The 24069-nt window shown below is 35.7% G+C and overlaps 1 protein-coding gene across 50 annotated transcripts in view; it reads right to left on the bottom strand.

Moving 5' to 3' along the window:
- The window catches only part of TRDN (triadin), a 414935-nt gene that overhangs the window by 71359 nt on the left and 319507 nt on the right, over positions 1-24069 (bottom strand). For all 50 annotated transcript variants that reach the window (XM_086317033.1, XM_086317034.1, XM_086317035.1 and 47 more), the window contains 2 exons: positions 15549-15599; positions 10204-10254 (listed from right to left, as the gene is read on the bottom strand). In XM_086317033.1, coding sequence (XP_086173159.1) covers positions 10204-10254; positions 15549-15599 — 102 coding nt within the window. The remainder of the gene's footprint in view (positions 1-10203; positions 10255-15548; positions 15600-24069) is intronic.

The raw sequence follows: 24069 nt of genomic DNA, 5'->3' as shown, positions 1-24069 counted from the left end.
CCAACTTCTACCTTGTTCATGAAATTTTATAATTTTATAATTATATAAATGTCTTATCATCATGCAACATGTACGGGGCTATGGACCCTCTCATGATGCTGGAACTACTGACTTTCGGTGTTATATAAACACTAACAAGATAAATGCACAACTTAGGAATTCTTGGCAAGTGTGGAAAGAAGGCTCTTGGATATGTAATCTAGCTTTAATAGCAAGCTCATTTATTTAGTTTTGTTACCTTGGGCATAACTTAAAACCTCGTCTCAATTTTGTCATTGCTGAAATGGAGAAAATAATGTGAAACTGATCAGAGAATTAAGAGTAACATACAGAAAAAGCTTACTTATTTTAAAATTATGCTCATGAACTTAAATTGCAGCACCTCCCAAGGTAATTTTCTTTTGTTCTTACACAACTGGGATTTTACCCTTGAATATGCAAAGCAGGAATTGATAGGTGAGTATTTCTAAGGTGAACATCTCTTTTATTAGGCTACTTGGTCACTACAAACTCAGTGTCTCTGTTTTGTAGATGGCATTTTTACTGAAGCTTGTCTTTGAGTCATATATAGATGCCTGTTCTTAGTCATATAAAAATGATAACTAGATATATATGTCTTATACACATAGACATATTTTATGTGTTTATGTTGTTGTTGTTCAGTCACTAAGTTGTGTCCAACTCTGCAAACCCACGGATTGCAGCACACCAGGCTTCCCTATCCCTCACTATCTCCTAGAGTTTGCTCAAACTCATATCCGTTAAGTCAGTGAAGCTATCTAGCCATTTCACCCTCTGCCGCCCTCTTTTCCTTCTGTCTTCAATCTTCCCCAGCGTCAGGGTCTTTTCCAGTGTCGGCTCTATGTATACATCTTTCAGTCACTCAGTTGTGTCCAACTGTTTGCGACCACATGGACCGCCAGGCTTCCCTGTCCTTTATCAACTCCCGGAGCTTGCTCAAACTCATGTCCATTGAGTCGGTGATGTCATCCAACCAATTCATCCTCTGTCATCCCCTTCTCCTCCTGCCTTCAATATTTCTCAGCATCAGGGTCTTTTCCAATAAGTTGGCTCTTTGCATCATGTGGCCAAAGTATTGGAACTTCAGCTTCAGCATCAGTCCTTCCAATGAATATTCAGGATTGATTTCCTTTTGGATTGACTGGTTTGATAAAAACAATATATATGTCTATAATAATGTGTGCTCAGTCATGTCTGACTCTTTGCGACCCTATGGACTGAGACCACGAGGCTCTGATCTCAATGGGATTTTCCCAGCAAGAATACTGGAATGGGTTGCCATTTACTCCTGCACAGAATTGTCCCAACACAGGGATCAAACTCACGTCTACCCGTGTCTCCTGCATTGAAGGCAGATTCTTTACCACTGAGCCATTGGGAAATCCCTATATATGAATATACATTTTTTTTTTTAAGTTTAGTCAAAAGGTTTAATTGAAGTTTCAGGAAACTAAGGGCAGTGAATGATGCTGAAGATTGCAACCTGGAAGTTGGAAAAAGAGAATAGGAACTTTTATTTTCACCCATCTATACTGCTAAAACATTTTTACCATTATTATTATATAAGAAAAATATCTGGTGTCCATAAACATTTTTCACGAGCCCTTCATTTGAGCTTCACACACAAGCTCTGCAGAAACATGGAATCAAACAATCCCCAAGCTGAATGGTTGAAGCAGACAGCCTGCCAATTTGTATGTAGCAGAGTTTTCCAGGCTGTTGATTTCATTTATGAAATGTGAATTGCTGGTGGGCCTGGGGAGGGGAGCTTCATTAATGATTTTTCAATGTCATCAACACTACATTCTCAAGTGAAGCAGGCCAACCAAATTTAAACATGCATATGCTTGAGTTTAAAAAAGGGTAGCAGTGGAAAACAACTTTGTTTAGGAGTCTCTGCTTTGTCTTCACAGATCAAAAAGAAGGTATAAATCCCAAGAATGTGCATTCTTTTTCAAATGTCTCCATTTTAAATACTTTGCAAGTTAGAAGCTGAATGCCACTACTCTTTCTTTTCCCAATCTTTTTTATCATTATCACACAATAAAACAATTTATCATTATCACACTATTATTTACTTCTTCAGCACATAGGAGCTCTATATGTGCAATAAAATATATTAATTCTTGGTTTTGCAACCAATGATGTTTTGTATATTCTACATGGCACTCAGTAAGTGTATTATATACATTATCTAAAATTTATTTAAATAATGTTAAATATTCATAAATATTTATTAGCTCACTAACCACAGTAGAATACAAACTTCCTGAGTCCTGGGATGATTTTCTATTTTATCTTTTATATGATAGTGCCTAGATCAGTGCTTTGCACAGACTAAGGATCAATAAATATTTGCTGTATGAATGAACATACAAACCTAATATAAACCTAATATTACACCCACTTTATAGATAATAATATTGAGGCCTACAGATAATAACATTGAGGCTTAATAATCTATGTATGTACTCCCTAGTAAGTGGAAAAACTGGTCTCTGAATACTGATTTTTTCCAACTCCAAAATGTGAAGCATTTGTAAGCACACTGCTATGGGTTCTTCTGGTGGCTCAGACAGTAAAGAATCTGCCTGCAAGGAAGGATCCCTGGGTCAGGAAGATCTGAAGATGGGAATGGCTTCCAGCATTCTTATCTGGAGAAAACCATGGGCAGAAGAGCATGGTGGGCTACAGTCTACGGGGTCGCAAAGATTTAGACACAACTGAGGGACGAACAAACACACAAGCACCCTTCTATAACTACTGTTGATACAGATAGAATGAATGTTTTTAAATATCTCACACAAAAAGACTACATAGAAAGCCACATACTACATCGTATAGGTACACATTACTAACAGAGTCATTAAGATTGTAATTGGCATGAACAGTAAAGCCATTGAGGTTTCTATTTTTTTCAGCCAGTCATTAAAAAATGAATCATATAAACAATTTCCTAAATTAAGCTGGTTAAACTAGATACATAGACTGACTATTGATAGAATATTGATAACTGCCTCACTCACTGCCAGAGTAGTAGTTAATATTTAGTGTCAAGGAGAGACTTTACATTTAAAATCAGGTCACCAAATCCATTTGTATGAAATATATAAAGGAGCTTCAGTATTGTTTTCCTTTGTCAATTCTATGTCAGTTTTGGTCTGAGGGAGTCTAGAGAGCCTGCTAGCAAAGGAGGCAGGTCATGCTGCCAGGCATGAGTCCCAAATGTACCTCAGGTGACTGTGTGACCTGGGCAATTCACTCCTAGCGCTTCAATTTTCACATTAATGAAAAAAAGGATTGTTGTGAAAATTAGATTGAACACAACTGTGAAGCACTTAGAACAAAGCCAACAGTGTATGTTAGTCTCTTTACTGATATTTGAAATGATTTTTCTTATATTTTTCCACCATAATGTTAAAGCATATTTAAATATAAATATATTTAAATAAAATAATTAAAGTTATATTAAATGAAGTTACATTCATAAATTTAAATCCATGATTTTTGTATCTTTTGAGTAGTCATTTGCACTTTTCAATGAATATCTGCTACTATTACAATTATACACATATACACATTTACATTTCACTGTGGTCCTCATTGGGCTTCCCTTGTCGTTCAAGTGGTAAAGAATCTGCCTGCAATGCAGGAGCCGCAGGTGACACAGTTTCGATCCCTGGGTCAGGAAGATCTCCTGGAGGAAGAAATGGCGATCCACTCTAGTATTTTTGCCTGGAGAATCCCATGGACAGAGGAGCCTGGCGGGCTTCAGTCCATGGGGTCGCAAAGAGTCGGACACGACTGATCGACCTAGCATGCATACGCACGTGGTCCTCACTGTATTATTTAACAATCAATGTTTTGTAAAACACACACATACACACTTTCACATTTTCTTTCCTGCATGAGAGATGGAGCACTACTGTCACTCTAACCAGCTTCACTACAAGATTTGGATTTGGAACAAACTTCAGTGAATCCGTGTTTCTTCTTAATTATGTCTTAAGAGAAACTGTTGAAAATAAGAGATGTATTTTAGTAGGTAGCATTTTATTTCATCTGCCGTGGACGCATGATTTTGTAATCCAGGTAAATACAACTGTGAGAAAGACAAGCTCTGATTACCAATCAGTCTGACTGGGATCATCTTTAGTTCACAGACTTTCAAAAACACAAAACTGCCCTGAGTTTGGGTAAAGTCACAGAGAGAACCAACATCTACCAACTTCTACTCCACTTTTCATCTTATCTCTGTCTACGTTTCTTTAATTCAATACTACATGGGCTGTTTAATTTTTTTCCTTTCTCTTATTTAACCACGTTCACATGTTTATGAAACCTCATGCACCTTCTATGTTCCTATTTTTCTTGTTTGAGTTTTTAAATCGGTGTTATCTTTGGTTATAAGCTGAGGAATCCTTTCATGCATAATAAAGGGGTAAGGTGATGGTGTTCTCAAGTAATTGCCCAATCTCATCCAAAGCAAGAGATCATTTGTTGCACTGCAGTTGGAGAAAAACCAACCAACCAAACAAAAAAGTCCTTCAGTTTAAAACGTATTTCCCTATTTATTAACCAAATGATCTAATGCAGGCATCAGAAAGACTCTAAATTTTAAATTCCTAACCTTCTGAAATGGGAACAATGATAATTAGCTGATGTCTCTGTGGCTGAAATGAGACTGAATAATTTAACAAATATTTCCTGAGCATTCATGTACGAACATACAACACATAGACATCCACAGATTGGATGAAAACTTTGGTATGCTTCATCTAAGGCACCACTGGAGGCCGCTTCACTTTTACTGTCTTCCAGCTTTCTTTACCAAGTATCCTGAGATCTTGGAGGACAAGGATTGTGTCTTCTTCATTAGTGGAGTCTCATGACTAAGATATCCCCAGAATATTATACTATCACTCAAATGTTGTTATGAAACAAAACAATTTAAGATGTGGTTTAAAAATGCTGAGAAAATAAAATTTATGTTTCATTTTTAGATGTTTTAGACCAAAATATAAAGTAGAATCCTTGTCCCACTAATCAAAAATTTGCATGGGTGGAAAAGACCATTAGAATGGACCCAGCAGACACACAACACTGGGGGAAATTATCTTCAGATAACTATCTGGGAATTTCAGAGCTGCAGTTAGAGTCTCAAGCTACTGGGCACAGCGCTCTTTCCATAACAGGTATGCACACATACACAAACACACCCCCACCACACCCATGGTGTGTATTTCTGTCCGTGTCTGTCTCTCTCTCACCTCTCATTCCCATTGTGTCAACAGGAAAAGAAATTATGCTTTATAAGCTTCTATAGTTACAGTTCTAAAAATAGCTTTAGTTCGCAATACAAACACTTAATGCATGACCCAACGTTTATGCCTAAGTCCTGATTCGGCAACACTTCTTTGGCAAGATTCCCATAGGACTTTGGTGCTCAAAAGTAAGTTTGCTGAGTGGACACTAAAAACACAAAATGAGCCAGAGGGCATTCTCTCTTTGCAGTGCAGAATAAATGCATACATTTTCCCTGCCTCATCCTGTCATCGTTTCATTTTTGTGATCCTTTGTCTTTTGTATATGCTAAATACAATGTACCACGTTGCTGATAGTGTCACTCTGTCTCTATCTAATGTTTTTTGTATGCCTTGCTATGTGCCTCATTATTCTACCTTTCCCTGAAACTTCCCAACATGAAGACTCTGTACTGAAATAAGTAAGAAATAATGTGAGGAGACTGAACACACTGTAGGTCGCACAGATAATAGTCAGTACGAACAAGGTCCTGTGATGTTATCTGAAGATGGCAGGAGAGGTGGTTGGATTTATTGCAGGTAATGAGCCAGGTGACTTTAAACCATTCAAATGGTCCAGAAAATGGTGGAAAAATCACTTGCCAAGGCAAATAAGCAGACATTCTTATTCTTTTTCCCCTTAACAAAAGAGAGTCACTTTTTCTTATTTATATCTCTGAGCACCAGCATGCATTTTCTTTGACTTGAAGTGAGAATAATCAGTTACATTAATAAAAGGTCAAAGGTCATAGGTATGGATCATCCTACATCTGGTTAAATACTTAAAAATAATAGATGACCTGATATGAAAAAAATACATTTAAAGCTTTTTTAAAAAGTGAACAAGAAAAATAAAAATGAATTAATAAATAAAAACTATGATATTTAAAAACTTTTTCCTTCAAGGAGAGAAGCACATTAGGATATTTGCATAAAGTGGCTTGGAGTGACAAGAAACATGAACACACAGAGTGAAAGTGAGTCATTCTTTAGAGGGCTTAAATGGAAAGAATACCAAGGAAGGAGTACTGAAGCTTTACATTTATAACTGTCCATATATTTCACATACATATAGTTGTACATATATTATGTACATTAGTTTTTTGGAGGAAGGAAGTAAAATTCACAGTACTTGGATGCATTAATTTTGGAAAGCCAGTGATTACAGAAAAAACTTTGGCAGTCTCAACTACTTCACTTACCAACACATAACCACTTTCCATTCATTCTATCAACTTGGCAGTTTGGCCTGATGGGCTTAACTGGAAAAGCGTTAGGCTGTTAACTGCTGCTTAGAATAAAAGTGCTATTGTTTTTGGTACTATTCTTATCTTCAGGAAAGGAACTGTAAATCACTTTTGTTCACATGTTTGGCAGAATTCAGCATGAAGCCTTCTGGTCCTGGACTTCTCTTCATTAGCAGGCTTATGATTATGTTCTCATTGTTATTATTCTGTACAAATTTTTTATTTCTTCATGATTCAGTCTTGGCCATTGCATGCGTCTAGATATTTACTCATATCTTCTAGGCTATCCAAGTTGTTGGCATAGAAACATTCACAGTAGTGTTTTATGATCCTCTTTTTAATTTTTTGTAGCAAGAGTTATAACATCTCTTTTACTCTGATTTCATTTTACTTGGATCTTCACTTTTTTTTTTTTTAATCTAGCCAAAGGTTTGTCATTTTTATTGATCTTTTCAAAAGACAACTCTTGGTTTTGTTGATCTTTCTACTCTCTATTTTGTTTAAGTCTGCTGTAATCTTTTTTATTTCCTTCCTTCTGCTAACTTTGGGCTTAGTTTGTTCTTTTTTACTCTAATACCTTGAAGTATGCAGTTAGGTTGTTTATTTGAAATCTTTCTATTTTTTAATGTACTTATTGCTATGAACTTCTCTCTTAGAACTGCTTTTGATGCATTCTGTTAAGTTTTGGTATGTTGAGTTTTCTTTTTCATTTTTCCGAAGACATTTTCTAATCTCCCTTTTAATTACTTCTTTGATCTACTGGATATTTAAGAATATGTTGTTTAATTTCTATGTATCTGTGAATTTTAATATTTAAGTGTGCATGATATTATCATTACGTTTCATGCTTTTTGATTGGACATTAAATGAAGGCTTTCAATAATCCCTTCCAGGCTACAGTCCATGGGTCTTAAAGAGTCAGACACGACTGAGTAACTAACACATTCACACTTTCAATTTCATTATTTACTAAAGAAGATATGATAAGCTTTCAATCTAACAAGATTTCTTTTAAAATTAATTTCTTTTTTAGCAGGAATTTTTAAAATTGTAGCTGTTATAATATATGTGAGAATTCACTGACTCCCTCTAAGGAAAGAAGGTCTAAGGTGACACCATCTCTCACAGGTGAAAGTGAAAGTCTTTGTATATAATGCTATTCTTTCTGTCAAAATGTCCAAGGACTGTCATTCACACTCAGCACCACAGGCCCGAAACTTGGTTGTTTAGTAGTAAACAAATGATGACATTAAATGCATAAAATTTCAAAGCACCAATAATATCTCAGTGTACTACCATAAGAGGTCATTGTTGCTTTAAATGGTAAAATAAAAAAGATACTAAATATTCTCAAGCAGTTATTTGAAACATATAGTAATGCAGAAAGCTCAACATTAATGAAATGAGGATATAACTTTTTAAAAAATGCATCTTTTCCAAAATGCTGCCTTCCCCACCGTCACTGTCTGTGATTATGCACTGGGTGGAGCTCCGCTGACCGTCTGGGATAGGATGATGAAAAAACAATCCCCAGAACGATGGAAGACAGGAAACTCTTAAACAGATATTTCCAGTGTCCAAAGACTCAAATTAGCACCATGTGTTTTTCTTGTTGTTTATTCGCTAAGTTGTGCCTGACTCTCCTAAATTGTTTTTCATTTATATATTTATATATTCCACACACATTTTTAGTGGGGAAAAATTTTGCATTTTGCTTTCTTAATAAAACTGGAAATGTATAACACTCCTGTCCCTCATTTTTTAATACTTATATCTTAGTTTGGAAAAAGTTATAACATCATTGAATGATTAAATTACTTGATGGAATCAAATCTTTCAATTTAGATATTTATATAAATGTTTATTGAAATTGACAGATCATGAAAAAGAAGTGTAGAGTTATTTTAAAGAAATAAATTATCTAAATACAAAGAATGTCTTTAGTCTTCATAATTAATTCATTCTTCAAATAATACAATGTAACAACATTTTGCTGCCTGTTGAACATTTAACATAATGTGTAAGACTTCTCTTGCAAGCAAAATATTTGAATTTACATATTATGTCAGAATAACTTGAAAGCGTATGTAGCATCAAAATAAGTACTACATAGGGGACAATAAAAATAAAGTTTCGGATATGATATTTTTCTAAAGTGAAACATGAATGCCTTAATAGGTTTGGAATCCTTATTGCTTTAAGTACTTTAAAATAAATTAAGTACGTTATGTGGGCTAAGAAAAAAATTATGCTGTGCTTTCTTGTTTCATTAAATAACAATTTCATTTAATTTAAGTTTAATTGAAAAATAAGAAAATATATGACTTGAGGGTATGTTTTTAATCCATTGCTACACTGACTAATGGAGTCTCTCCTGCATCCTTCATGTATCTCACTAAGTCTTCTGTCAGCTTCCCCTCCCACTGCACTTCCACATTGCCCTCAGTGCCAACACATGTTTATACAAGTTCATGAAAAGCCTTTTCTTTTAATACAATTCCAATAATTTGGGATTTTTACACTAAGCCCTTGCATACTGGTCAATAGTTCACACAGATTTCTCTTCAGGGTAAAGTAGAAACGGGCTCTATTTGAACATTCGATACAGCAGGTGTATTTCATGGTTTTACTGGTTCACTAATATGTTCATTTTAATGATAAGAAATATTAGACAATTTGGAGAATGATACCAGGCCCATAGAAGTTACTGGGATAATTAGAAACTAAATGTATTACATTGGACTTAACATATTTACTTACATTTTAGGGAACATAACTTGATGCATGGCATATCAGAATCCACATACCTATGAGCCTAGTATAATAGGAAGGCCAGAGGGCTAATAAGACCCCTTAGTAAGATCATAGTGCTTGATTGGGAGATCAGAGTTCTCATGCAGGTTCTGCTGCAAATTATAATAACTTTGAAAAGTTTCTAGACTATTTCAGTTTTATCCATCTATAGGGTGAGGATTTTGGACCTCATCCAAAAATCTTTAGAGTTTACCTCTAAGTGTTTCCCAGCTATAAAATTTGTTAGGATTTTACTGTATCTGAAATGAAAGTATGGCAAGCTATCACTGAGAAATTTAAAGTATTTTTTTGTATCTTAAACCTTTGGTTTTCATGGTCACTCCTAATAGGATTAACCTTAGGATATTTATAAAATATAGATTTTCTACTACAGACTCATAAAATCAGAACAGCATATGTATTTTTTTATTTATGTAAAGCTGATTTACAATGTTGTGCCAATCTCTGCTATACAGCAAACTGACTCAGTTTTACACATATATACATTCTTTTTTAATACACTTTTCCATCACGGTTTATCTCAGGAGATTGGATATAGTTCCCTGTGCTATACAGTAGGAACTTGTTTTCTAGACATTCTAAGCTTTCTCAGTATCTCTGACATGGCTACTCTTTCGTATGTTGTTTCACAGTACAAATTAAAATTTTACAATAGAGAATAAGTTCCTTTCCCTTTGCATCAAAACACAGAAGTACATATGAAAGTTATACCTTTGAAAGTATAAAAAAATAAATGAATAATATGTGGCCTTATTGCAAGTAACTGAATATGCAATAGGTGGATCAATGTGTTTTCACATTTCATTATAGAGTAATACCTTTTTCCTTTAGGGAGGCTGGAACCTTTACTTCTTTTTCTTTAATAGGCTCTGGAAAGAAACATTGAACATGTGTTTGAAATCAAGATCAAAATACTAACACACACACAGTGGAGTCAATAAGCTATCAGTAAGGTGAACCAAGGTGGAAATGATATGATGTTTTCTTTCAAAAATAATTTTAATCATAAAGAACAGTATAGAGTACAACAAGCCATTTTCTAGTCATATTTTTTAAAATAAATGTAAATTGTAGAATGATGTACAATCTATGTATTCATTTAAGAGGATGAGTTTTTGGATAGCTAGGAACTTGCTTTGTCTGTGATTTTAAAAAAAACACATGACTTCAGCATCTAGAAGTCTTCCAAAACTGTTATAATCAGCACTAACTTAGTTTACTTCTCTCAGGCTATGTTTCTTCAAAAAAATAAACAATCAAATGGAAAACTCTGCATATATCATGTAAATGTGGTGTTTTAGTCATCAGACTCAAGTTAAACAGATTTCAAGAATAAGAGTAAGATAAATACTGAGACAGTTTCATCTATGAGCTCCCAATGTCTTAAACATGTGGTCCTTAGTTAAAGCAAATCAAGTAAAACTCCACTTATTCTACTAGGTTCAAATACAAAATGATTCTGATCATATCATGGGTTCCAGAGAAATCAAGGGGCAATGCCTTGAACAACATTATGCTCCCTCAGTAACTCATTAAAAATAGAAAATAAAACCAGTTCTCTGCCTTTTCTGCAACACTAAGTCTCAGTATCTATTTTACGGACAAAAATGACTTATAATACAGTGAGAAAGGAAGGAAAGAAAGAAATCAATCCTTCCAGCCCTTTTTTTTCCTATTCCCTTCTGTGGTGTGGGATGGAATGCAAAAAATATGGTGGTGGTATTTGTAAATGAGCATGCCACTCAAGCAACTCAGAATTCACTGAGTTGAGGTGAGTTTGGATCATTTTAAGAATGGATTTTGGGGTTCCATTGAAAAGGTTGTGTCCCTCAAAGCAAGATTTTCTCAGTATATAAACTATAGCCTTAAATAGCCATAGGCTTGTAGAATTTTTTTAATGGTTTTGGTGGAAAAGAAGTGTCCCTGTTGCTATTTATTGTGCTAAGAATAAATAGGATCCATTTTTTTTTTCACATTTCAGCATGTGAAAATAAAACCAAGAGCCATGAATTGAATAAACAGACTGAAAAGCTTCATTAACTTTTTCTTTCGGGATGAGGGTGGTAATTTACTGTTTTGCATTTCCTGGCTAAACCAAAAGAATTACTGTGTTGTAAAATGAGAAGTGTTGATAGGGACAGATCCTTGGTGGGATGGGAGAATGCAATGCCTGGAACTTCAAAATTCAAAATCCAGCATGTTGATTTAAATGGATATCTGTATACAATTGTGTGAGATTAAAGTAGTTGTAAAGTACAAGACCTCAGAAGAGGGCCCATGGACTGCTTTGATTTTAAAGGAGAAAGAAAGAAGATGTGGAAAACAGACAGACTTTTTAAAACTATCTGAAGGCCATAAACCCATCACTGTAAATTTGGGGAAAGTCCTCAGAAAATAGAAATGATTTTTATTTCCAAGTTGCTAACAGGAAGATTCCTTTGCTGCCATGCTGGGTCATCTGCACTGACCTTCCTGCATCTCATTTCTTTTGCGTGTCCTTTTTGACTTCAAGGGACTTTGACATGATTTAAGAAGTCTGTAGGGTGGTCTGAGCAGTCCCTAACTACCCAAGGATGCCAAAGCTGACCAAAAATGGGAGAGGGTTATATGGGAACTCTTCACTTCTGTGTTAGGAAGAATAAATATATCATTGGTTTGGGTCAGCTATTTACACGTTTTTTCAACCTAACTGTCTTTTTTGTCAGAAGCGAAGCATTAGAGAGCACATTTTTGCATGTGTGTTGTTTGTATAAATATGGTAGTTTCTTTACATTTAACCAAGAGCCTACAGGAAGTCTTAGAAATCTTCATTATCAGGATCTAGAACATGTTTAAAGGTGCTGGGATATAACTTGGAATTCTCAAAATAATCTGGCAGGGAGGTGGTGATGTAGAAAAGTTCACAAAGAAACAGGAAGATCATTCCAGGTTTTCCATTCCTGTACCCTGCTCCCAGAGTCAAAGGCAATAAGGAACTTGGGTGAGAATTCATGATGAATAAATCACTAGGGATCAGATGCAAAGTCATTGAAAACTTACCATATCCTTAGTGGTAGCTTTTGTTTGGTGAGTGGGAATGGCCAAGAAAAAGTATGGTGAAGAAGACAAATAGAAGTTGGGGGAAACCTCAGGTGCATGGCGCTGGGTATGAATATGAAAGAAGATAAGCTCTGCTGAGAATTCCCTGGCATTAGATCCAAACATACACAAGCCTGAGTCACAAAACTAGTCAATAACTCTAATGTCCATCATATTACACCAATACCAGAGGCACCTGCAGGTGCTATTATTGCATTCTCAATAGAAGAGAAATAATTAATCTCCTTGTTGCCTGGTTACAGTTTGGTTTGCAGTTCCTTGGACCATCGGTGAATCCCACAAACTCAGATAAATTAGACCAGTTGTAAGAAGCAAGTTGCAAGACGATAGGGTGAATGTCAGAAGGACTACAACAGGAGTGTCTGATTTCTGGGTGGTCAGGGCCACTTAAGCAGGGCTCTGCCCACTTGAGGATGTAGAGAAGACTTACTATCCCAGAGAGTCAGTAGCTGAATCAGCAGCAAAAGCCAACAAGATGTGTCTTTCTCTGGCTCCTTTTCTTTGTAATGATCATCTCCAGCCCTCTCTATATGTCCTTAAATACACAAGCCTGATGTTCTCTGGGCTTCCCTGATGACTCAGATGGTAAAGAACCTGCCTACAATGCAGGGGTCCTAGGATTGATCCCTGGATCGGGAAGATTCCCTGGAGGAGGGCACGGCAACCCACTTCAGTATTCTTGCCTGAAGAATCCCATGGACAGAGGAGCTTGGTGGGCTGCAGTCCATGGGACAGCAAAGAGTTGGACACAACTGAGCAATTAACACATTGATGTTTCTCTAAATGCCTAATTTACTCGCGGTTGTCATATCCCCAGTAAATGTGGCCCTAAATGATTTCTGTGTAATAATTCTGGTTTTAGAAATGCAGCATTGTTTCAATATGGATTTCCTAATATGTACATACAAGTGGAAACTATAGGAGACCGGCAAAGGTAGGCAACCTTTGGGCTGCTCCATAAAATAAGTAGCTACGTAGCAAGTAGAATTGCTGCACTCTGACTCTGCCACAGTTCAGCAGCAGGTTTCAAAAACTGATTCCAGAAACAATAACACTGCAGAGGTTAAAGTCACTGAAATTGTATGGGTAATAAGCCATTTTCTCTGATTTTTCTAGGTAAAGAAAATTATATTCAGAAACTAAAGGAAAAATGACAATAACATTCTTCTAAAATAGCCCTCAGCTTGTATATAACAAAGATAATCGAGGGCATTAACACAGCTTGAATTTAAAAAGAGGTTCATTTAAAATAGTTCTAAATCAATAATCATATGTAATAGACTTTAATATACATGATTTTGTAGTGACCATGGAGACATCTTACAAATAGTAGAGGATTTAACACTGAGGAAAAAGTGTTCCCTAGGAAATTGTCTGCAATTGTACGTTAGTAACAACAACAGCAATAGAAATTACAAAAGCCTACTTCGTAGGCTACTCCATCAGTGTGGATTTAAATTGTCCCAGGTAATGTTTTCCGGGACAGATGTTTACAACTACCATTTCCAAGTAGTTTAGGCTGCAGCAGAAGTGAAGTCTTTAAGTAATAATTGAAATTTTTTATAATCATCATTGCTTGAAAGATAGTGTTAGAGGTAAGACCCAACGTTTCTGTTGAGTTGTTTTCATAGTAAACAATAATATACAGTCTAAGTATTCTCGTGACATAAATGCTCAACAAAATAAGTCTATTTCATACTATACTGGAAGGAGGAAGGTTTAGATTTTGCATCTATATATGGATTTTCCTGGTAGTGTGTTTCAATAATACTTTTAGTTTCCACGCAAACAAGGACACTGTTTTTGTAAATTGCCAGATAAAATGAGAGTGGAGGTGAGGAGGAGTCTCTCTCTCTCTTAGAGAACAAGTAATCACCGGTGAAAAATGGACTGAGCTCTTCTGTGGGAATTAACGGGAGTCACCCATTAGTAAAAGGACTATGAGTATATTTTTCCACATTGTATAGACATTTGTCTATGTCAAATAGATTTTCAAGAATAGGTAATGAGCTCTATACTCAAAGCAAAGGTGCTTTGAGGAATATTAAAAAAAAAAAAAAAGAGCCTTTGTTTAAGGATTAGACAATATCTGTGTTAAAATGGAATAAAGGGGTATTAAATCCAGCAGACTTGACTCTGATTCTTGCTTTTGCTTCCCACCCACAGTGTGACATTGAGTAATTTAAATTACATATACCTCAGCTTCCTTCCTTCCTTACTGAAATGTATATATAAAGCACAATTTGCAGAACAAAATATATAAAGTAGAATTCAATGTGCCTGGCAAAGAGCAGATGCCCTGCTTGTGTACTTCTCCCAAATAATCCTCACATCTTCGTCTGGATAACTCCTCTCCCTTCATACTTGAATTTAATATAACTTCTTCAGAAAAGCCTTCTCTAATTCCTCAGACTTGATTATGACCTCAATAGAAAAGACCTGAAGTTTTATGTGACATTATTTTTAGAAAGAGTCCTGGAATTTGGATGGATTGAGAGAAAAGTCAATTCATTCAAGAGATTGAAGTTGAAAATTTAAAGAATGTTATGCTCTTCCATAGCAATCAGGAACCTGACAACACCAAAGCAGACAGCACATGACTAGGAGTCTGAAAATAGCAGAATTCAGAATTTCAATTCCCAAGTCTTCCTCCCTATTCCTAGCTTTGCCATCTTTGTTTCACCAATGATTAGCAGGTTTGGAAAGATTATGCAGTAAATACAGATTTAATGAATGGATAGAAAGAAAAGAACCAGAGGGCATGGCAGCAAGTCCTTCTTATATCCTTTACTTTCATTTTAACACTTTTCTTTTACCCTTTCATTCTTAATTTTTTTTCATCATTTTTCCTTTCTTTCAGAAATTATAATAAACATACTTTTAGATCATGGTGAACAGAAAGTAAGTATTTAGGGACAGGTAAATAAACAAAAGTTTTCAAATATATGAGTGTCATATGCAATTCTGACCCACAAATCTGCAAGGAGATGACTGATGTACTGTGGACACATTCAGATACTTTTGTTAATACGTTTCTAGTGTTATGTTAAATTGACTCTATTACCTTTATCCTTCGGAACTGAAGAAGTCTTCCCAGATTTTTCTTTTCTAATTTCTGCAAGAAGAATCATGAGGAGAAAAGGTTACAAGGAATAACAGAGAAAAATGGCAAGTTCTTTACATTGTGTTTACTGAGGCATAAAGAACCTAGGGGCTCTGCATTGATACTCAAGATAGAGGTTTCTACTGGGATAAATTGCCTGTAACATATCGAACTAAGTATGCATAAGATAGAAAACAAGCCCACAAATTATTATAAGGGGCAGATTATGGTAGATAGAAATATATACAAATACAATTCTATGGGCTTCGGAGAAAGAAGATATGATAAGAATAATAGCTAATATTGTCTACTCACTAGGTATCACAGGGAATGCTCTCTACTATTTAGTCACACAGTGTTCACAATAGCCCTAAAAGTTATTTTGGTTCAGTTATTACCCTTGCTTTTCACATAAAGGGATTAAATCATGTTCCCAAGGTCATGTAGCTCTCATTAATAAATGGGAAATATGAGATTTGAATTAAATGTCTCTTTGAACTCAAACAAAAAGATATTGGCTCTGGTAGCTCAATGATAGAATCAGGAAAGGTTCTGGCAGGTGGCACAGAATAAGAGCTTGAGAGATGGCAAGGAATTAGACCAAGAGCAACAGAGCTGAAGGGACATTTTAGGACAGAAGAGAGAATGGGGAGGCGTGGGCTGCACAGTCTGCCAGTCTGGCTGAGTCACTTGTAATCAACAGAATAGAGTGGAAGTGTTGCTGTGTGAATTCCTAAGCTAAATCAGGATAAACCATGTGGTTTCTATCTGCTTCTGCTTCTCTAGGGGCGCTAGCTCTGGGGGAAGCTGGCTTCCATGTGAATACTCCAGTCAACACCGCCAGGCTGGCAAGACTACATACAACCAATCCAGTTCAACAGCCCCAGCTGAGCTCCCAGCCACGAGCTAGCATCAACTGCCAGCCAGCTAAGCAGGCCGTCCTGGACATCCAGAAGTCAAATTACTTTAGATATCCACAGTCCAAGCTTATAACTGACTGCAATCACAGGAGATATCCAAGTGAAAAACTGCTCAGTTGATCCCTCCTGAACTTCTTGATCCTCTAAATCATGAGGAAAGTAAAATCAGCTGTCTTATATCACTAAGTCTTAAAGTGGTCTGTACATAGAAACAGTATGTGAAACAGCTAGTAAATAGAAAAATATTGTACCATGCATATTACAAGTTCTTCAGTACAGCCAAACAGATAACAGAAAAAAAGATTAGTTCTACTATTAAAACTGGGGAAGGTTTTTGCTGAAAAGATGCCATTTGAGTTTAGGTTCTTCAGTAGACTAGAATTTCACTGGTCAGGAAATAAAAACAGTTTATCAGGGTGAAGGACATAAGTCAGATTTTTTAAAAGCTGAGCATCATGTAAAAAAAGGACTCCAGGAATTCTTGATTCATAGAAGGATAATCTACCATCAATTGTGATATGGAACATAGGGAACAGAGTTCTTTGGAGGAAGACATTATCTTTGTTTTGAATGTATTTTATTTCATGTGTCAACAAGATACCCAAAAATGACATGTTGCAGGGAAAAGCCAATTTTGACTCCATGTTGGAACTGTTTTTTTTCACTTGCTTTTCTTTGTTTTTGTTATTATAAACATACATAATGGTCTGCTTCAGAGAATTCTGCCCTTTTGCTTGACTAAAAATGCCTTTGTTCAGGACCCTGTCCATCTGTGGATGGCAGTGAGGAATAAACGAACACATCCCTTGCCTGAGGCTTGCCATTCTAGGAGATGTTTGCAAGATTAATAGCTTTCTTACTTTTGTTTCCTCACCTCTGCCCACATTTGTTCTATAAAAGAACCTGGCATCCAGATCCTGATAAAGGTTAATTTGAGACATTAGTCTGGCATCTTCTCCGTCAGCCGACTTTACTAATGAAGTTGTATTCTTTGCCTCAACACCTCATCTCTTCTACTTATTGGCTTGTTGTGGTTGAGCAGAGCAAGCTTGGACTCGGTAACAGACATGTCTTGCAAGCAGCTGGGAATACAAATGAAGTGCATATTTCATGCAAGTGTTGCAGAAGCAAAGCAGCTTAAAGTCTCATTCATAAATGGAAACTATCAATACAATTAGTAACAAAATTTTTTTAAAGGCTCTAAATAAATCTTATTTGCTTTTGTCACATAGATAAACTTGACTTAAAAAACTAGGTATATAAGAGCAAAATAAACCAGAAAGTTAAAACCATTTTCTTAATCATATGTAATTAAAAGAAAAAGTGATGTCCTGTGTTACTTTTTACCTGCATGTTTTAAATCCAATCTCACATAATTGGCCTGTATTGACATCAATTCATATATTGATAATAATAAACTTAATTTTCAGTTCAGTTCAGTCGCTCAGTCGTGTCCAACTCTTTGCGACCCCATGAATCGCAGCACGCCAGGCCTCCCTGTCCATCACCAACTCCCAGAATTCACTCAAACTCATGTCCATCGACTCGGTGATGCCATCCAGCCATCTCATCCTCTGTCGTCCCCTTCTCCTCCTGCCCCCAATCCCTCCCAGCATCAGGGTCTTTTCAATGAGTCAACTCTTCGCATGAGGTGGCCAAAGTACTGGAGTTTCAGCTTTAGCATCATTCCTTCCAAAGAAATCCCAGGGCTGATCTCCTTCAGAATGGACTGGTTGGATCTCCTTGCAGTCCAAGGGACTCTCAAGAGTCTTCTCCGATACCACAGTTCAAAAGCATCAATTCTTTGGTGCTCAGCTTTCTTCACAGTCCAACTCTCACATCCATACATGACCACTGGAAAAACCATAGCCTTGACTAGACGGACCTTTGTTGGCAAAGTAATGTCTCTGCTTTTTAATATGCTATCTAGGTTGGTCATAACTTTCCTTCCAAGGAAACTTAATTTTACCAGTTATACTATTGCCAGATGTTTAAAAATGAATACCACACAAAAAGTGTGATCAAAATAGCTATAAATAGCAAGCTAAATTTTAAATATTATACTTTACTAGATAAAAACTATTAATTCAAAGAGAAAAATATTCAATTTAAAAAATTCAGGGATTTTTCTTTTTAATTTAGGTACCTGAATATATCTAATCAAGACAAATAAATAGAAAATAGCATCTACTTTTTCTTTTAACATTATCCTCTAAAAGATAAAATGTATATATAACAATACTGTTTCTCTCTGCAAGATTTTTTTTAAAAGGCCTGTGAAACAGGCACAACAAAAAACGGAAATAATGGACAATCATGCAATAAAAGAAATCAGCACTAGAGTTCCTCCTCAGCACATAATTGTTTTGAACATCAAATAATGTGTATAAAGGAGATGGCAATAATTAATAATATCTTTCATTTATGCTCAGTCACTCCGGTCTTTTGGGACCCCATGAACTGTAGCACCCAGGCGCCTCTGTCCATGGGATTCTCCAGACAAGAATATTGGAGTGGGTTGCCATTTCCTTCTCCAGGAGATCTTCCCAACTCAGGGACTGAACTTAATGTCTCTTAGATCTCCTGCATTGGCCAGCAGTTCTTTACCACTAGCACCACCTTTGATTTGGCTATTAGTTATTATTCATTGTTCCAAATGATCAATACCAATTTTCTATTAGTGACATTAGGATATTAACAAAAATATTTATGTAGAAGTGTTGTGCCTTGATGTCAATGTTAAGTGTAGCTAAAATGCAAAAAAGAAACTAAAATTTGAAGGTATAAAAGATCCTAACAGAACTGTCAGGCAGTTCAGACTTCCTGGCTATGTGAGGAATAAAATTCAAAATTCTTAACCTTTCTTTCCCAGCTAGCACTACTAAAGGGCTCAATAATATCACTTCAAAAATTTTATTTCTTTCCTCTTTTGAAAATATATAATTTGTCTGCTGATTTGAGGTATTGTTTCATGAGCATCATGAATAAGATCAAATATCCTTTTTTTTTTTCCCTTCTGATGGAAAGAATGGTTTTAAAGAAACATCTGGAGCAATCTATCCTTATGTTCAATGATAGGTAATTCCTCAGATCATGTACATCACACCAAAAATTATGTTAAATTGTTGCATTTCTATTGCTTCCTAAGGTGATCTTACCTTGTTTCTACAGTGATTCAATTGTGATCAATTGTATGATTTTTAAATATTTAATATGCAATGCCCTACATGCATCTGTCATTGTTTTTTGTTCATCTGAACATAAAAGTGACAATCAGGGATATTTTAGAAAAAGTATTTTACAATATTTTATATCCTTTTCAAACTCTAAAATATATTTTATAAACAAATACAGAGAAAAGAATTTTCAAGTTGTCTAAATGGTTTAGCATTCTATGCTTATAATTCCCATGAGGAAAAATATATTTTGATGTTTTATGCAATACTAACTTTGAATGTTCCTGAAAAGATGTTGTCAGTGTTTAATTTTACTCGGGACATTGTTCATTAACTTTTAAGTAAGTATAACTTGATTAGGAAGCCATTTTTAATTTTGTTTTTGTCTTAATGATACATTTAATTATTTACCTTATTCTATAGGCTAGCTTCTTAGGGGACTCAGTGATAAAGAATCTGCCTGTCAATGCAAGAGACACAGAGACAAGGGTTGGATCCCTGGGTCAGGAAGATCCCCTGGAGGAGGAAAGCGCAACCCACTCCAGTATTCTTGCCTGGAGAATCCCATGGACAGTGGAGCCTAGTGTGTTACAGTCCATGGAGTCGCAAAGAGTCAGACACGACTGAACGACTAAACAGTAATTCTGTATATGCATCTCTAAAGAGCTTCCTTCAATTACTCAAGCATTGTCTGGTTCTAGGCAAGCTAGTCTGTGTCACCATGTTAAAACTGTCACATGAAGCATGGCGTAGAAATTCAAAACAACAGATATAGAACTTATTTAATGTGTAGCTTGCGATCACCATGGCGACAGAAGTCTTGTCCAATGGACTAAGTATTCTAGTACTTCTGACAAACTCTTTCCTATAGTAACATAGTTCTTCAAATTACCTTAGCTGAGGGACTTCCTGAAGTCATCGAACTACTATTTTCCTTTGACTGAATTCTGATCCAGCTTTGTAGCTTGGGTCTAAGAGAATACTAATCAGAATTCTGCAGTGTACTTCAGTGGGGTACATTTTACTTTATCTATGATCAGCTCTTTTAGGAAGAATAGTAATATGCAATTATTGAAAAAATAAAATAAGCATTCCTTTATATTTGGGGAGCTGAGGTAAACTGGGACACCTTAGGAATATAAATCTCTGAGCACTAAAGAATTTGTTTTTCAAAGAAAACTTTATTAGCCATGAATTTTTCTCATGTAATCATGTTCAACTTAAGATGTCAAATTTCTCATGATTCTTTCAAGAAGAAAATCTTTGTTAAATGATTAATTTCCTTAAGGGCAGACAAAGTTAGGTCTTGGTCATTTGTGTATTCACATATGATGATGAAGTATTGTTTCTTATGGTTAGACATTTTTACATAAAATCTTGCTATGATTGCAATGTTTGTTTCATCCTGAAATTGATATGCTGAGGCCTAATACTCGATGCAACAGCATTTGGAGGTGGGGCCTTTGGGAGGTGATTATTTCATGAGAGTGCAGCCCTCATGAAAGGGATTAGTGCCCTTTCTTATAAGAAGAGACATGAAAAAGATGACGTTTCTCTTCAATCTCTCTCTCCCCCTCTCTTTCCCTCTCTGCACTATAGAAGGATATAGTAAGACATTTGTTTGCAAACCAGAAAGAGCCACTTTATCAGGACCCAAATTGGCTGGCACCTGACCTTGGATGTCCTAGCCTCCAGAAATGTGAGAAATAAATTTCTGCTGTTTAAACCACCCAGTCTATAATATTTTGTGATAGCAGCCAGAGTTGACTGGGACAGATCTCTCACTCCTCACCCATTCCAGGGAGGTGGACATTATCTAGATTTTATAGATATGATAGTAGGATCTAAGAGAGGTAAATAACTTGTCCAATATCACAACTACTAAATGGCAGTGGGAAATTTGAACCCAGACCATCAGAATAAAAATGACAGCTAAACTACTACAGTAAGTGCTGGGAGCACAGTGGAAGATAAATTTGATAGCAGCACAGACGGCTCCTAGAAGTGAAGAGTGAGCATACTTGCAGCACCACCTCACAGCAATGCTCTTCATAACTGCCAGTCTGTCGGAGCTTTCAAAATTCTTTTCCTAAAGCAGAGACCATATCATTCGGCACATGCTAGGAAGTTAGTAACTATTTGTTGAATAAATTAGCCAAATTTATGGTGACCATATTTTATCAGAAAATTTACTCTTGAATCTTTACACAAAAGCCTAATAATCATATAATCACCTTTCATGGTTAGTAATTTCCCAGCTTTGCCGTCCCAAGTTGGCTAAGTTATCAAAGTAAAATGAAATCACTAGTACTTGATGATATTCATGGATAAAAATAAAAAATTATATATATTTCAACTCTACTTCATGTAGCAATTTGCTTTTTTTTAACCTAAGAAATTTCAAATGGTGAATTTCCAGTGTTTAATAACCTCACACACCTATATTTGTATACTTAATTTCAATTAATTTGTTGCAAAAATCACTAATCATCTCTTCGTTTTAAGTATAACATTTTATACTTTCTATGACAATTATAATATTGTATATATTCTACGTTGTTTTTGAAATTCTTTCAATTAGAAATCTTCTACGAACACATTTATGTGTGATCTGATAAATGTCTCCTTGTCGACTGTGTTCAAATATGAAACTTGTTTCATGAGGAGATATATATATATATAATTTGAAGAAATATAATTGACTATAAGAAAAATATTAACTTAAAATTACTAATATAACAAAATGAATAAGATTTTGAAATAAATCCTTCTGCTATTCAGTATGAAATGTAAAAATATAGTACTATGAAATTCACTTGGTAGATACAGTCTTTGAGATTTCCATACATTTTTTAGTAGCATTCCCGGTCTTTGATTTATTTATTTATTAAGTTTTGGCTGTGCTGGGTCTTCACTGCGATGGCCTCTTTTTCATTGCTGTATGCAGCTCTCCCTACTTGCCATGTGTTGGGCTCCTTCCTGGTTGCAGAGCACAGGCTTCTTACTGTGGTGGCTTCTTTTGTTGTAGAGCACAAGCTCTAGGCATGCAGGCTCAGTAACTGTGGAGAATGGGCCCAGCTGACCCGTGGTATGTGGGATCTTAGTTCCCACATGAGGGATTGAGCCCACGTCCCCTGCACTGGCAGGCAGACCCTCAACCGCTGGGTCACCAGGGAAGTTCCTCCATACAATTTTTTAATTTAATGAACTATAATAATTTTTAGAGCAGATTACTGTTTACAATAAATTGAATAAAAGTTCAGAGAGTTCCCACATATATCCTCCCCTAATATAAATGACCTTTTCCATCATCAAATCCCTAATGCTGTACAGTTGTTACCATTGATACATAATTATCAATATTGATACATCATTATCAACCAAAGTCCACAGCTTACATTAGGGTTCATTCTTGATTTTGTTAATTATATGGATTTTGAAAAATGTATGCCATACATATACCATAATTGTATGATATAAAATAGCTTCACTGTCTAAAAATCCCTTCTGCACTACCCTCACTGTTCCTAAACCCTTGGTGACCATGAACTTTTTACTATCGCCATAGTTTTGCCTTGTCCAGAAAGTCATGTTGGAGTTATATAATCTGCAGGCTTTTCAGATTGGCTTTTTTCACTTAGAAATAGAATTTAATGTCCCTCAATGGCCTGATAGCACACACATTTTTAACACTGGAGAAAATTCTTTTGTATGGACATAACAGAATTTATTTATCCACTCACCTATTGAAAAACACATTTGTTGGTTCCTAGCTTGCAGCCAGGCTAAAGCTGGAATATTTGTGTACATATGTTTTCAACTTATTTGGGTAAACACCAAGAGCATGACTGCTGGATCATGTGATAGGAGTATATTTAGTTGTAAAAAAACACCAAACTGATTTCCAACATGTCGGTACCATTTTGCATTTCCTCCAGCAAAGCATGAGAGCTCCTGCTGCTCCACATTCTCTCCAATATTTGATGTTTCAATGTTTTGGATTTTAGCCATTCTTATAGGTATATAGTAGTATCTCATTGTTTTAATTTGCAACTTTCTAATGAGTTGGTGATGGATAGGGAGGCCTGGCGTGCTACGATTCATGGGGTCACAAAGAGTTGGACACGACTGAGCGACTAAAGTGAACTGAACTGAACTGAGTGATGTGTGACATTGAGCATCTTTTCATATGTTGATTTTCCATCTGTATATCTTCTCTGATGAGGTATCTATTCAGACCCCTTCCCAGTTTTTAGAATGGGTTGCTCATTTTCTTGTTTTTGAGTTTTAAGAGGTTTTTGTGTATTTTGGATAACAGTCCTTCACCAGATATGTATTTCACAAATATTTCCTCTTATTCTGTGTTTTATTCTTTAAATATTCTTG

This window comes from Bos grunniens, chromosome 9, assembly GCF_055505025.1.
Source record: "Bos grunniens cultivar Pamir isolate PY7600 chromosome 9, Bosgru_T2T1.0, whole genome shotgun sequence".
NCBI lineage: Eukaryota > Metazoa > Chordata > Mammalia > Artiodactyla > Bovidae > Bos > Bos grunniens.
The sequence above is the reverse complement of the archived record's forward strand: the minus strand, read 5'-3'. Positions and strand labels throughout refer to the sequence as shown.